This window comes from Aspergillus pseudotamarii, assembly GCF_009193445.1.
Source record: "Aspergillus pseudotamarii strain CBS 117625 unplaced genomic scaffold BDV38scaffold_23, whole genome shotgun sequence".
Classification (NCBI taxonomy): Eukaryota; Fungi; Ascomycota; class Eurotiomycetes; order Eurotiales; family Aspergillaceae; genus Aspergillus; species Aspergillus pseudotamarii.
In genome coordinates, this window is record NW_022475037.1 from 379,850 (window position 1) to 395,087 (window position 15,238).

The window sequence follows — 15,238 nt, forward strand, 5'->3', positions numbered from 1 at the left end:
TACATACCTGCAATGTATACAGTAGTACAGTAGTAATACATTCAGTAACACTAAAGCACGCCCTAATGCACCTGGATTACATCCATGTTTTAAAAAATCCACCCAAACACAAAAAGTATTGGTATTGGTCACTCATCATAAATCTGCCCTAGCGGTTGTAACACATTTGAAACAAAGTCTATGTAATTTAAATCCAAAATGCCTGAACAAACCTGCCGAGTCACAGGAACTTTTACTTTCATTCATATCCTCGGGACTGTTGTTTTCTGCCATCTCATTAATAGGTAGCTGACGCAATCAGGTTTGCTTTTGCGTTTTTCCTGCTCGTTTCATGTCTGTCATTTTTCTTACCTTAACTAATGCTGCTGCCTCATTCGCATCTGATATGTAACTGGACGGTCTGGAAACCTGTTCTTGGCTACTACGCATATCCATACTGGGTGGAAATGAGACACATCTATCTACTCTGTACTAGTGTTCTCTTTTGAGTCTTGACCCATGATCATGCACAAGAACAGAACCCCTTACATCAATCAAACAAACCCCACAAACGCTCACTATCCCCAAAATAGATAACCCCAGAAAAGCCCCATAACCAGACTTAAAGTACGGAGTACACCATGACAATGACAACTCCACCAAAATCACCCCTTAAGCATCAACCTCCCAGAACTCAATACATAGATGCCACATGACCTTATCCCAACCAATCACACAAACCCCACTAAAACAAAAGTCATAGATACATCCATCCCATCCATGGAAAAATACTTACCAGAGACTGGAAACCTTCCATCAATTCAATCACGGGACTTCATCAGTTATCCTCGTTCCTAAGATTGGACATCACGCGGACCATATAGTTAAGAGTCTCGACTTGTAGCCATTCTCAAAGGTTCTCATGTTACACAGGTGGATGTGGTAGTGTAACGGGGGTTTCAATGTATTGAGAACTTGTATTTTGTTATGTGTGTGTGTGTGACTTGGAGTGAAATGGTGGCTGGGGAGGCATTAAGAGGCGTTATGTTAAGGCTCGTGGGGTTTTGTGGCCGGGGGGAGGGGCTGGATGGGAATGCCGTTTCGGGGAAGAATTGACTTGAGTCTATCTGGTTGTTGCGCTATGATGAGTCAGGTGGTTTTTCCCGGGGTCTCGACGAGGCCGTTTTTTCTTTCTTTTTTGATGGGGGAGGGATTGTGAATAGTGCTACTTTTATCTTGTGAGGGAGCAGTTATTAGGGGTGTCGTTTGAGTGTTTGTTGAGTATTTGTGCTACGGCTGGTTTTGGTACCTTTGATACAGTAGATGTGATTGGGATACTATACTCGACTAAGCTGCTTCGCGGTTAGCGAGAAGCAATACAACGGAATTGAGATCAAGACTGGAACACGCGCTGGGACTGAGGAATATTGATTGAATTCGCTAATAAACGGAATATATATGTATATATAAAGTACATAACGGCCACGGGCCAAATGACATTACAAGTCAATAATAGCACGGTAGCTTATTGCACATGGAGTGGGAAGGTGGATATCTTAAGAATGTGCCAAAAAGCGGCAAAGGAAATAAATAGGGAATGCTGGTACCAGTTGCCGTTTCACATAAGCCCGTCTGGGTAGAAGGATGACGTGGATGTCAAATATGCGTTCCTGAAATTGATCAATCAACTTTGACGCCGCTGTGCCATGATTAGCTCCAACATCTAATAATCACGACACCACCAGTAACTGCTTACCTGTAAATCCGTCGGACAAACGCGTAGGCCGTCAAGAACCCAACGGTCCCCGTTAACAAGCCGTATACTGCACATGCCAGGAAGCTGTAGCTGAAAAAGAGCAGACTAGATACGAAGCCAGTGATATGAAGGTGGAAGAAGTAGTACCAAATGCAGTAGGCAAAGACCCAGAATGCACTGCTTCCGCCGGTCAGGAAGCTCTGCCACCACCAGTGGTAGTTCTGCTTCAGTCAGCTTCCCGGCCCTTTAAATGTAATGGATATAGCATACCTCGGAGCAAAGCTGACTGTAGGTTGCGATGATGGTCACTTGACTCACCGTGACCATTAGGATAGTCGAAACGGCGCTCAAAAAGCCAAACACGTAGTAGTAGCCACTCTTGTCCTGCCACAAATTCTTAAACACGAACAGAAGCTCAATGAATAAAACAGCAAACGGTGCCAGCCCTGTCAGAGCGGGTCCGTAAGTGTTGTGCAGGTACCAGGGTTGCGGCGGGATTTGTCGAGCGATTGACGTGGTCTTGGTTGGATGCTCCCACGGCGTCGTTCGTACATAACCGTACCAGCTACCAATATAAACCAAAGGAACCTGAATCAGCAACCAAAGTGCAAGAAGACCGATCAAGGTGCCAAACGGGATTGCCGTGCTGGACGCCTGTGCCCAAACGAAGAGATTCAGGATGAATATGAGGCAAAAGGTCAGGCCAGGAATGAAGAGAGCGGTCTAATATCATTAGCAATGTCCAGGCCACGAGTTTCGGAAGGGAAAGCAGAAATCCGGTCGAGATAGGCTTACAATTAACGTGTTCTTTCTCCAATTGGCGCCGCCAAATGTTTTGTACAACCTTGCGGAGAAGTAGCCGGAGAAGAGGCCTGCAAATACAAACAAACCCATTCCAACACTAACGAATCCGCCACGGAAGCTAGGGTTTAAGATACCCAGGCAACTGAGCAGAAGAAGTCCCGAGGCCATAAACAATAGTTGCATACCAGAGCCAACAAGTGGTGCAAGTAGGCCGCTGTACTCCGGCACTCGGAAAACGTCACCATGCAGGAGTTTCCAACCGCTGACATCTTCGAGACCCTCGTCGTCGGATGACAAATCTGCATCCCGCTCAAGATCCGATCCTTGGTCCAAGATGCCGTCTCCTTTTCTTTCATGAGTCTTTGCTTTGGCTGCGCTTCGAGCCTTCAGTTTAGCTTCATCCATTGCCCCGTCTCCTCGACCCTTGATATCTCCTTGGACTGTTCGTCCCCAGATGACATATACAGCCACCCCAAGAACGCTAGATATAGTCAAGGAATTGAGAATCGCAAACCAGTGCGTCATAGAGCTATCGTCTTGGTTGCTAAAATAGAGGTCCCATCGACTGGACCAGTCAATGCTGTTGTCCTCCTTGAAATAGATGGAGTATGTATACGGAATCTTCAGTGTAGTTCCGTCATCAACCCCGTCGTCTTCCGGAATATATGAAGAGCCAGGATACATCTCACGGAGCTTTGCTGTGTTTGGAGGGATGTATAGCTCCAGACCGTCGTGGTGCTCATGTACTTGTTTGGGGCAGCCGTTCTCAACATGGTCCTCGGTGCGAATACTCTTCGGATAAATCTCGAAACCAACAATTAACTTGCCACCTTCAGGTGCCGACCGCCAGCGGATCACGATGGTGTAATGGTTATTGATATAGTAATGTGGTTTGCCGTCTATAGGTGAGAGGTCCCGCGATCCAAGCTTGAACCCGGTTGCGTAGTACTTGCGACTACGGTCGACGGTGACAAAGCTAGTCGCTCCAGGCAAGTTGTCCACGATCCATTCTGCGACATAGCCTTCGTTGATAAGCTGACGAGCCCACTTGACGTCTTTGCGCCCTACTTCCGCCGTGCAGAGGGCTTGACACTCTACATTCTTTCCCATCTGCAGTTCAAAGTCAGACGTCATTATCCGATCGCCACGTAGAATTTCTCCCAAGTTAAGCGAAACGCTATGCCCCGAGCCGAAGGGTGAGCCGCCATGCGTTTTCCCACTTGGGGGGCAGACGAAAGGCAGGTCATAGTAGGCGTACTGAAGCTGCGTATGGTCGGAAAAGATTTTGTTCACAAGAAGGGGGATGGACTCGTCATCAGTATAACGTTTGACTGAATAGCCTATTTTACAAACATAAACGTGTCAGTTGTAGAGCCTGATGGGCCTAACAGGCTGATCAAAGCTTACCAGGTATGTAGAACGCGCAGGAGTATGAGACGAATAACAACCACAAAGCCCATTGATGAGGGCACCACAAGCGTCTCAGCTCCATTATTGAGGTGATGGGGGAAATGGGGGCTACCCCTCGCTATTAGAGAGAACAGGTGCTTTATCAAGGAAACATGCACCGACAAAATTCGGATGTACGTGGCGGGTACGTGAATCACAAGCGTAGATCAGTAACTTAGTTCAACCCAACCTAAGTTACCCTAGACCGTCCCCATTAAACAGGCCACTTCGAGAAGAAAAAGAAGGACGTAAATAGTAAATTTATGCGCGATGCCGAAAGTAATATGTTAAGAAGGATGAACAAGCATCCAGGAAAGGCTAATGCGGTACAAGATGTATGTCTGCTGTCTGGAGGAACCGGCGGTCCAGAATGCGACGGAGAATGGAAAATCCGAGATCTAACAGATCGAATTGATGTAACGAGTGTAATCGGCATAAAATGCCTATGTATCGAATGGAAGTAGATAGATAATAAATAAGGACAAGGGAAGGGGGAATGGTAAGGTGTCAGGGGGGGTGTAAAGTGGATGTGGACAGGATAGCAGCTACTATTAGTAGTAGCAGTAGTTAAAGTATTTAATTGAGTGGTTGCAGGGGAGATTAAATTCAAGACCCCATCAATCCATTGGCATCGAACAGTCCGGCCGATTCCGTTCACAATAGGTTTAGCGTCCATTCCCAAAATGATCATCTCACCGCCAGCCCCTCTGAATGCGACAAAGAGCCACTTTAAACCGGGAACGGGGAGGACATCGGACAGACCTAGACTATCATAACACCAACACCATGAAGTTCTGTTATACGCACGCCCTTTCTGTTAAGCCATGAAACATTCCAGGTGGTATTGAGAGTATTGAACAAGCTTGGTACGGAGAGTGGAGTGCCCGGGAATAATTTTTGATTGGATTATATTGTGACCCTAAGGAAACAGGGCTCTCCATTAACCGCCAGCTTTCCTTAGAATCCTCCAAGGACTCATACATACTCCAGTAGATGCGGGGTTCTATAGCTGACTGGCAGCTTTGGCAAGTATCTTCTTGGGTTCGATCCTGCATAAAAGTAGAAACATCCGTTGTAGGTCATCTTCAACCATCGTCGTCGTCTTCCTCGTCGCTATCGCTCTCCACCCCTAATCGCAACGCCACACATTCCAGGCTCTGTGGTCATCCCAAATTGCCCAACCATTCGTCTTTTCCGAAGAAAACAGCTGCCTAACGATGGAAAGAGTGCAGCCCAAGGATGTTGTGTCACCGGAGTATCATATAACCGAACAAGGCTGGATCTGGCGGTAATTTAGACCTGGCCAGTTCTCAGTACCTCAAAGGATCTTAATCGCTCACGGGCAGAGTAAGTTATACACACATTCAATATATGTAGAAACTTCCTCCAGTATATACCTACCCAATATATAGTATCCACAGCTGTCATGGGCTCCAACCCGCCATCCCCAAGGTTGTGGATCGCTTACGACCAAGGAGACAACCCCGAGCTCCAGTGCCACAGCAAAGGTCGAATACCAAGGGAATGGAAGTCGAAGAATGACAGAGCTCTTCAGTACGAACCCCTGGATCCTGCGAAGCGTGAAATCAGGCTATTTGAGCTCTGGCCAGGAAAGCCTGGTAGCAAGGTGGTCGGGCGCCTCTTCAACGTCTCCTTGGATGAAAGCCCCAGCTTCGAAGCCTTGAGCTACACCTGGGGGCCACCTCAACCAACCTATAACATCTCCATTAATGGGCACAGGGCATTTCCTGTGCATCGGAACCTGAGGAAGGCATTGGACGATCTGCGCCAGCCTGACAAGCTCGTGTTCTCTGGACGGATGCCATATGTATCAACTAGCCAAACAATACAGAAAAGGCACACCAGATCAAGCTGATGCGGAGCATATACTCAAGTGCACAGGTTGTCTGCGCTTGGCTCGATCACAGCGTGCAGCCAATGGATGTCTTGTTCGAAGACCTTGCACGTCTCGGCAAGGAAATTGAGCTTGATGACTATGATCCGCCCTACTGGTATCCAGTCGCCGATATTTTTCGAAATCCGTACTGGCGAAGGCTGTGGGCCCAGCAGGAGCTTATCCTGGCCAAAGAAATCAACATATATTGCCAGCGGAATGTCTTTGATGGGCAGCAGCCCTTACACTTTCAACAAAGAATCAATAATAACTCGTTCTTCAAAGTATCCGGCGATGTGGGGAGGCTCTCCAACTACATTGACAAGGGAAGGTGGCCTCCTCAGGTGCTAGGTAGTAATATCCTTCATGCGAAGGCCGACAGGCTTCTGGGGATCCAACTTCACCATCAACAGAGTAATGATGTAATGACGCATTTCGAAATCACCAGAAGATATTTAGGTTCATCACTTCTGCAGCTATTTCTCCAGACAGCTGGTCTGAACATGACTGACCCTCGAGATCGGGTTTACGGCATCCTGGGGCTTGCTTTGTACACCGACGAGAGCAAGATGAGGGTCGACTACGCCGCACCTGTCATCAAGCTCTGCTTGCAGGTTTTCAGTCTCTTCATAGACAGGCACAAGAGTGTCGACTTATTATGTTTCTCTGATAGGGGGCCGTATCATGCTGTCCCCCGAGGGGATGACTTCCCAACCTGGATGCCGCATCAGTTTGTCGGATGGAGCCAAGTCAATGCGAGCCGGGCCTGTGGCTCTATTACAGCAAGGAACGCCTCCATTGACTTGAAGAGCCGGATTCTCTATGTCCAAGGTCTCTTGGTGGACACAATCGGATTTATTGGACCAATGGAGGATTCTTACGAGCTGCCCATACTTGAGTGGTACCAGATCCTGGAAGAGCACTGCCAAAGACTCTGGCCAGAAGATGCTGGCCACGAACCACTGTACGAAAGGGAGAATGTGACTATGCTTCTACGCGGTTGGGTTTCAGAAATGAGGTATCGCCAACATTATCAACATCAACTGAAGAGGCCGACGCGCGAGACAACGGTCGCTTTACTCCGTGCCATTTGCGTAGCAGCGGAGCAGGTTGGTCAGGACAGGCTGACGCTCTGGGACCTTGCTTCTAGGCCAACGAGTGACTTTCTGACTAAATATCAGTTCATGTGCAAGCCTCTTTCTATCGAACTCGAAAAAGCCGTGTTCGTCGGAACTGAATGCGGGCGGCTCGGGTCTCTGGACAGAGTGTTTAGGGTAGAGCCGGTGGACCAGGTTTGGGTCCTCCATGGGTGTCGAATGCCAGTGGTTCTCTCCGGGGCTAATGCGCGGTGAGGCATTGTCATATGGAGAAGCTGAGCTGGAAAGCACTGTAGTTGAGCTTGAATAGGTAGTCCAGTGAAAAATCCTGGAAGGAACGGGGGGCTATGTAACGGCGGGAAGCTATATAGGTGCGACCCGAGGCATCTGAAAGGTGGATTCAGATCAGGAACGTGTTTGCCCCAACGCATGCTTCTACAGTCTATTAGTATCATTTACTTATTCTTGCAGGACTGCTTACTAAGCTCAGCTACAGCTAACTACTACGTACGTACAAGTAGACTCTGTGCTGCTTGTCTGGTTAATATTAAGGAATGAATGGGGTTGGCTAAGTATAATATATTGATGTAGGAATTACTTACGCTTATAATTGTGAGTTTCATATTGATTTAACTCTGGGTGCTTCTCTCATACCAGTGCTGTACTCCGTACGGGGCTAAATAATGAAAACAATCGCTCCACGAAAGAAGGCCGGTTGGCCAACACGCCATTACAGATCAGTGTGAGAACTCAAGAAGGATGGCTCAACAAATATTCCACTGCGCCTTGTACACTGCCACCTGCTCGTCGCAGCGCTTCGATATTCCTCTCAAACTCATAGAATCCCATATCATTGAGCTGGCGAAGCTGTTCTGCATACCTTTCCTCAGGTGGCCGGTTGTCCTGCGGAGGGGGAGTCCCAAATCCACTGCCTCCGAGGAGTGCCGCCAAGGGATTGGCGCCAAGTCCACCCGCGCCAGCTTCTCCTGGTGGTGCGCCCATTGCCTGCATCATCTGCGACAATAGAGCGGGATCGCGAAGGAAAGGATTTTGTTGGGGATTGAAAGGGTTCGCCTGACCGCCTTGTGCCCCGAACATGGCGGGGTTGAAAAGGAGCCCAAATGGGTTCTGAGCATTTTGTTGATTTTGGCCCTCTCCTGTGGTAGTGTCTCCCCCAGCAGTATCTCCAGCGGCTCTCTGTGCAGTCTCAGTCTGACCGGTACCCGTTGCAGTTGATGTACTCGGTGGGTTCGCGCCGCCCATTGCTGGATTACCGCCGAAAAGGGCAGCGAAAGGGTTCCCAGCTCCAAGGCCCGGAGGCATGAATGGGTTGAACGCGGGTGCGCCAGGGGCTGGAGTGGCGCCATTGTTATTTTGGCCATTCTGGCTTTCCTCCGGTGTTGTGTTTGTGACCCCTGGAGCAGGGAATGCGCTACTACCACCAAGCCCACCACCACCGCCCATGGCTCTCTGAAGTTGCATCGCCTGGCGAAGCGAATTGGGATCGGTAAGCATACGGCGGAATTCAGGACTCTGCATCATTTGCCGCACGCCGGGACCCATTTCGCGCAACATGGGGTTTTGTTGAATCATCATATCAATCATCGCTGGGTTTTGTAAAGCTTCATTGATAGTAGACTGGAATTGAGGGTTTTCGAGCATGTGGAGCATAGAGTCGGCATCAGGAGGGGGGCCCATCTAGACATCATGATTAGCATCGTTCAGTAGGCTAAATTTGATGCAGTTGATCACTTACACCACCATCTGGGCCAAACATCCCCGCCCCTGGAAGTTGCGCAAAACCAGCATATCGTGCGCCAGTCAAACCGGCCAGTGGGTTGTTACCTGTGCCAGCCGCAAGGTTTGTGGGGACACCAGCGGCCGGAGGAGCAGAGGTGCCTGACGGCGTGGAGGCCGAGGCAGCCTGTGAAGTACCGGCCTGGCGCTGATTGCTAGCGGCACTCTTTACCAGGTGGATGGTGTGTCCATCTTTGATCTTATACGTAGCCAGAGTTTCATTATCTTTCAACACTCTTCCCGAGTAGATTAGGCGCTGACGCTCTGCCGGGGTATCCGCATATTCCGACGTCGCAAGCTTTTCTTTCAACTCTGACACTTGCGCAGATAATGGAAGTGTGATGGTGAATTTCGCATCATTTGAAGACTTGATATTGAAGGTGACGGGCGAGTCCTCCGCCGTAGCGGTGTCATCAGCCATTATAACGTAAGTTCGGGAAGTAGACCGAGGGGGAGGAGGGGCTTAGATTAAGGGTTGCTAGCAAACCACCGCCCCAGATAAAGTGAAGGATGGTGGTATATATTCAATTAGTCCGTCGGGGAATGAGAGTATGCAGGAAGGGGATGAAGTAAAGAGTAAGTGAGCAACAGAATAGCCGCAGTAAGTAGTAGTTGAACAATGCCACTTCTCGGCACAGGCTACCAGGTACTGATAGCGTCAGTCGGAACGGAGAAGTAGAAGGTGGCAGAAACCCATCGTCCGCCTTTTCGGAATGCGGGACAGACCTATTGCGCTGTGGGTAATTTACATACCGCGATGAGTTAGGAAAATTGCGGCGAAGAATGACATTGGGGGTATTACCAATACAGTGCACGTGATACGGAACAAACACGTCAAACTAGAGTAGCTTCATTCTCTTCCCACCGGAATTTTCACTTTCTCCTTAGGACACAATCGGGTGAATTGTCGCGTCTTGCTCTCAAGACTCCCACGCAAACCCATTGCGAGGACACTCGTTCTCGAGAGTCCTCTTCCTCAAGCTCTATATCTGCAGCAATGGGAATGGTATCACGTTAAAGTCAACTTTGGTTGCAATTGTGCAGTAAACAAAACACAACATCGTCTCTCTGCTCCAGGCTTGGAAGGAGCCTAGCTACCCACCATGGCTACCACCTCGCATATGTTCATGTACTCTCTGACAATCCAGCCACCTACTGCTGTTACACAGGCCATTCTGGGTCAGTTTGCAGGTACCAAGGAACAGCAGATTGTCACCGCGTCGGGGTCAAAGCTTACTATCCATCGTCCCGATCCCACTCAGGGCAAAGTCACCCCGCTTTTTTCCCAAGATGTCTTTGGCATCATTCGCTCTCTGGCTGCTTTCCGACTAGCTGGGAGTAATAAAGGTATGTTCGACATTCCCCTTGGTGTGATTCCGAGATCATCTTAGTGATTCTTCAAGCTTCCGGGCAGCACGATCCTTAACTGCCGAGCCGACCACCTTGGAGGTGGGACGTGCCCCGGTCAGCGACGTTGACGCTGGGTGCTAGTCCTTGACTTTTGCTGAAAGGTGCATCTAGATTACATCATCATTGGTTCCGACTCTGGACGCATCACTATCATTGAGTATGTGCCCTCCCAGAATCGGTTCAACCGTATCCACTTGGAGACATTTGGCAAATCTGGTGTCCGCCGTGTGATCCCGGGCCAATATCTGGCGGTTGATCCAAAAGGCAGAGCTTGTCTCATTGCATCTGTTGAGAAGAATAAGCTTGTTTATGTTCTGAATCGGAACTCGCAGGCCGAGTTGACGATCTCTTCACCGCTTGAAGCACACAAGCCACAGACACTAGTCTTTGCGATGTCGGCATTGGATGTAGGGTATGAAAACCCGATCTTCGCGGCGCTTGAGGTGGACTACTCAGAGTCTGATCAGGATCCTACGGGTCAGGCGTTTGAAGAAGCTGAGAAGCTTCTAGTGTACTACGAACTGGACCTAGGACTGAATCATGTCGTGCGCAAGTGGGCGGACCCTGTCGACCGCACGTCGTCGATGCTTTTCCAGGTGCCCGGAGGTGCCGATGGCCCTAGCGGAGTCCTGGTTTGTGCTGAGGACAGCGTCACATACCGACACTCAAACCAAGATGCCTTTAGGGTACCGATTCCCCGGCGTAGTGGTCCAACAGAGAATCCCGAACGTAAACGGTTTGTCACGGCCGGTGTGATGCACAAGATGAGGGGTGCATTCTTCTTCCTCCTTCAGACCGAAGATGGTGACCTGTTCAAACTCAACATTGACATGGTTGAAGACGACAATGGTCAACTGACTGGCGAAGTGAAGAGACTGAAGATCAAGTACTTCGACACGGTTCCGGTCGCGTCGAACTTGCTGATCCTCAAAAGTGGTTTCCTGTATGTTGCCAGTGAGGCAGGAAATCACCACTTTTACCAATTTGAGAAGCTCGGTGATGATGACGAGGAAATTGAATTCAGCAGTGAAGACTTCTCTGCGGATCCTTCTGTCCCACTTGAGCCAGTATATTTCAGACCTCGAAGTGCGGAAAATCTGAATCTCGTTGAGACTATCAACTCCCTGAATCCGTTAATTGATAGCAAGGTTGCCAACCTTTCTGAAGAAGATGCTCCCCAGATTTATACTATCTCTGGAACTGGTGCTCGTAGCACGTTCAGGACGCTCAAGCATGGCTTGGAGGTCTCCGAAATCGTCGACTCGGAACTCCCCAGTGTGCCTTCGGCTGTTTGGACTACCAAACTTACTCGGGCTGATGAGTTTGATGCGTACATTATCCTTTCCTTCGCGAATGGCACTCTCGTTCTCAGTATCGGTGAAACCGTGGAGGAGGTGACTGATACTGGCTTTCTGTCATCTGCCCCTACTCTTGCCGTTCAACAGCTTGGGGAGGATTCTTTAATCCAAATCCACCCTCGAGGCATTCGTCATATTATGGTCGATCGTCGAGTGAATGAGTGGCCTGCACCTCAACATCGATCCATCGTGGCAGCCGCGACAAATGAGCGCCAAGTCGCTGTAGCATTGAGCTCCGGGGAGATCGTGTACTTTGAGATGGATTCTGATGGGACACTTGCTGAATACGACGAACGTCGCCAGATGTCCGGCACTGTGACATGTCTCAGTCTGGGGCAGGTCCCTGAAGGTCGTGTTCGGAGCTCGTTTTTGGCTGTCGGATGTGACGACTCCACAGTCCGCATTCTGAGCTTAGACCCTGATTCCACTTTGGAAAACAAGTCTGTCCAGGCCCTTACTGCAGCCCCGTCCGCCTTGAACATCATGTCCATGTCTGATTCCAGCTCTGGCGGGACGACGCTTTATCTTCACATCGGTCTGTACTCTGGCGTTTACCTCCGAACAGTATTGGATGAGGTGACCGGTGAACTTTCCGATACCCGTACACGTTTTCTGGGTTCGAAGCCCGTCAAGCTATTCCAGGTCTCGGTCAAAGGGCAAACCGCTGTTCTGGCTCTGAGTTCACGTCCTTGGCTGGGCTATTCTGACATTCAGACAAAGGGGTTCATGCTTACTCCATTGGATTACGTGCCACTCGAATGGGGTTGGAATTTCTCGAGTGAGCAGTGTCTGGAAGGCATGGTTGGTATACAAGGCCAAAACCTTAGGTATGATGCATTCCCTATTTACTTTACTCCGTTTACCCTGATCGTATGATGAGAATATGGGACCCGAAAACCCATGTGGAAGCTTATTATTATTTTATTTCCAATTGTTCCTACTGAGATCAATCTTATCTTGAAAATACACATCAGCTACTTGTTGCGAATATTTGCATTTGCTAACTGACGTGATAGGATCTTCTCCATCGAAAAACTTGACAACAACATGCTGCAGCAGTCGATTTCTCTCGCTTACACCCCCCGCCGTTTCTTGAAACACCCTGAGCAACCACTTTTTTATGTCATTGAATCAGACAACAATGTTCTGTCGCCAGCCACTAGAGCGAAACTACTAGAGGATTCCAAGGCACGTACTGGTGACGAAACCGTGCTACCCCCCGAAGAATTTGGATATCCGCGGGGCTCTGGTCACTGGGCCTCGTGTATCCAGGTTGTTGACCCAGTACACGCCAAAGCTGTTGTCTCGACAATTGAACTTGAAGAAAATGAGGCTGCTGTCAGTGTTGCAGCTGTTCCCTTCACTAGTCAGGATGATGAGACCTTCCTCGTTGTAGGAACAGCGAAAGACATGAATGTCAACCCTCCATCCTCAGCCGGAGGATACATCCATATTTACAGGTTCCAAGAAGATGGAAGAGAGCTCGAGTTCATCCACAAGACCAAGGTCGAAGAACCTCCTCTCGCTCTACTTGGTTTCCAAGGCCGACTGGCTGCTGGTATTGGCTCAATGCTCCGGATCTATGATTTGGGAATGAAACAACTTCTCAGGAAATGTAACGCCCAAGTGGTTCCAAAGACGATCGTGGGCCTCCAGACACAAGGCAGCAGGATTGTCGTGAGTGACGTCCGTGAGAGTGTTACGTATGTTGTATACAAATATCAGGAAAACGTTTTGATTCCGTTTGTGGATGATTCCGTCTCGCGCTGGACGACCTCCACGACGATGGTTGACTATGAAACCACCGCTGGTGGTGACAAGTTCGGCAATATCTGGATGCTGCGGTGTCCCAAGAAGATATCCGAACAGGCTGATGAGGATGGATCGGGCGCACATTTGATCCATGAACGTGGCTATCTCCACGGTACCCCCAACCGTCTGGAGCTCATGATCCATGTTTACACCCAGGACATTCCGACCACCTTGCACAAAACCCAGCTTGTAGCTGGTGGGCGAGATATTCTCGTCTGGTCCGGGTTCCAAGGTACTATTGGAATGCTCGTGCCTTTTGTCAGCCGAGAGGACGTCGACTTCTTCCAAAACCTGGAGATGCAATTGGCAGCACAGAACCCTCCTCTTGCTGGACGGGACCACCTCATTTACCGGAGTTACTATGCGCCTGTCAAAGGCGTCATTGATGGTGACTTATGTGAGACGTATTTCTTATTACCTAATGACACGAAGATGATGATTGCTGCGGAACTTGACCGTTCAGTGCGAGAAATTGAACGGAAGATCTCGGTATGTTTTATCTGATACCGTGCTGTGTGAGCATTCAACTAACTCTTGTATAGGATATGCGGACGAGAGTGGCGTACTGATTTTAGCGGACACGGCGTCTAGCGACTTCTTTTTACTGTACCGGGGTTCTTAGATATCCGATAATCGATTGTGAGATATAATCATGTACAGCTTCTACCGTACAAGATGGTGCCTTCCGTTTTCAACTTCACCAGTAGAGTTTGGGGGAACGCAGTATCGTGTGGATCTGCATATTGACGTCTCTTGCCTCGCTCGGTCCTCCGCTTCACTCGGTTGATCTTGAGCTGGATGCAGCATGGACTCTCAGAGTTTATTCTGTATGAGACAAGAAAGAGGTTGACGCCCTCGACGATCTTTGAGTACGGTTTTATCCGCATGTCACGGATACTAACCGTAATTTATCCGTCGGGACACTTGTTCTTGTAGTGCTTTACTCTAGTCAATATCATATATTACCCCCCTGCTCTCTGATTGTACCCTCGTGGTGATAAACCGGTTCTATATGTAATTTGTGCAAACACAAGGTTTAAGTAACTACATCTATATGTCACTTCTATACTAGTAGTAAGGGACTGCCCACCAGCATCCGATATGCCCAGGTTGTCGGATAGAACTCCCATATCTGACGTTTATCAATGCTGGTTGTCACCTGGGGTCCCATGCCATGCTAACATCAAATATTATGAGAAAAGCGATCAACTTATCGACACACAAGACCACTAGTACCTATCTGTATCCTACTTAAAGGTCGCAAAAGAGAAACCGAATCCTCTTCAAGGGTTTTTGCTGCTGCTAATTGCATCGTTTTCTCAACGGTAATAACGAACGACCATTGCTGCTAGCACTCTAATCTTTTACCAGCAATGCTGTTCACTCTGTGTCTTCGGGCCTACAGAATGTTCCACTAGGTAGCTAGCCCTGACGCAAATAATTTAGCCAAAGGATATGCTCTATTGTAATGCGGTTGTGTCACATCCTAGCTTTTACAACGGCCAGTACTAGGAGCGGCCATATGCTGCTGTCTTACAGCATTGACCACTCACTGTACGGGCCTTGAATGATAAGTGCTAGACCTGAGTCTCTTCGAAGCCCACCCATCAGTACAAGTAAGCATAATGGCACATCAGGCCACTCCCAGCACTCATCGGCCTATCCCAGCAAGGCTCGACGGCCAATGGTATGCACCTTTGCTGCACTATTTTTCAGACTTAGTACACTTGCACTAACACTACACTTCATCTGTCGTCCAATGGCTCAGGTGGGCTGACGGTACTATGACACTCTGATCATAGTATCCTGGCTTGTGATGTTTTGCTTTCATTACCTGATGACATCCGCTGCCGTTCCATACACCTGACGGCAATAAAAAGAT

General features: G+C 48.9%; 4 protein-coding genes across 4 annotated transcripts; 2 read left to right on the forward strand and 2 right to left on the reverse strand.

Annotated features, from left to right (window-relative positions):
• Positions 1-1,394: 1,394 nt before the first annotated feature.
• BDV38DRAFT_79305 (transmembrane 9 family protein) lies at positions 1,395-4,116 on the reverse strand. Its single transcript, XM_032063948.1, has 5 exons — positions 3,947-4,116; positions 2,531-3,879; positions 2,006-2,458; positions 1,736-1,956; positions 1,395-1,678 (listed from the first exon to the last, which is right to left on the reverse strand). Exons 1-5 carry the CDS (start codon positions 4,029-4,031, stop codon positions 1,660-1,662), a joined length of 2,127 nt encoding a protein of 708 aa, XP_031914204.1. The 5' UTR covers positions 4,032-4,116; the 3' UTR covers positions 1,395-1,659.
• Positions 4,117-5,414: 1,298 nt separating this feature from the next.
• Positions 5,415-7,234, forward strand: BDV38DRAFT_282444 (uncharacterized protein; the record flags this gene model as incomplete). Its single annotated transcript, XM_032059782.1, has 2 exons — positions 5,415-5,816; positions 5,891-7,234. The coding sequence occupies 2 exons, from the start codon at positions 5,415-5,417 to the stop codon at positions 7,232-7,234; spliced, it is 1,746 nt and encodes a 581-aa protein (XP_031914205.1).
• Positions 7,235-7,469: 235 nt separating this feature from the next.
• On the reverse strand, positions 7,470-9,431 carry BDV38DRAFT_79330 (ubiquitin domain-containing protein DSK2). Its single transcript, XM_032063949.1, has 3 exons — positions 8,736-9,431; positions 7,582-8,677; positions 7,470-7,511 (listed from the first exon to the last, which is right to left on the reverse strand). Exons 1-2 carry the CDS (start codon positions 9,195-9,197, stop codon positions 7,730-7,732), a joined length of 1,410 nt encoding a protein of 469 aa, XP_031914206.1. The 5' UTR covers positions 9,198-9,431; the 3' UTR covers positions 7,470-7,511; positions 7,582-7,729.
• A 448-nt stretch (positions 9,432-9,879) lies between these two features.
• Positions 9,880-14,381, forward strand: BDV38DRAFT_292494 (DDB1/RSE1 family protein; the record flags this gene model as incomplete). The annotated part of the gene is made up of 4 exons (XM_032062022.1): positions 9,880-10,123; positions 10,298-12,371; positions 12,561-13,845; positions 13,899-14,381. The coding sequence occupies 4 exons, from the start codon at positions 9,880-9,882 to the stop codon at positions 13,923-13,925; spliced, it is 3,630 nt and encodes a 1,209-aa protein (XP_031914207.1). The 3' UTR covers positions 13,926-14,381.
• Positions 14,382-15,238: the final 857 nt, after the last annotated feature.

Coding starts and splice junctions, on each gene's coding strand:
- BDV38DRAFT_79330 (XM_032063949.1), bottom strand. CDS start 9,197: ATGGCTGATGACACCGCTACGGCGGAGGACTCGCCCGTCACCTTCAAT. Junction 8,678..8,735: donor TGTTTGGCCCAGATGGTGGT/GTAAGTGATCAA, acceptor CATGATGTCTAG/ATGGGCCCCCCTCCTGATGC.
- BDV38DRAFT_79305 (XM_032063948.1), bottom strand. CDS start 4,031: ATGGAGCTGAGACGCTTGTGGTGCCCTCATCAATGGGCTTTGTGGTTG. Junction 3,880..3,946: donor CTGCGCGTTCTACATACCTG/GTAAGCTTTGAT, acceptor TTTGTAAAATAG/GCTATTCAGTCAAACGTTAT. Junction 1,957..2,005: donor ACAGTCAGCTTTGCTCCGAG/GTATGCTATATC, acceptor TGACTGAAGCAG/AACTACCACTGGTGGTGGCA.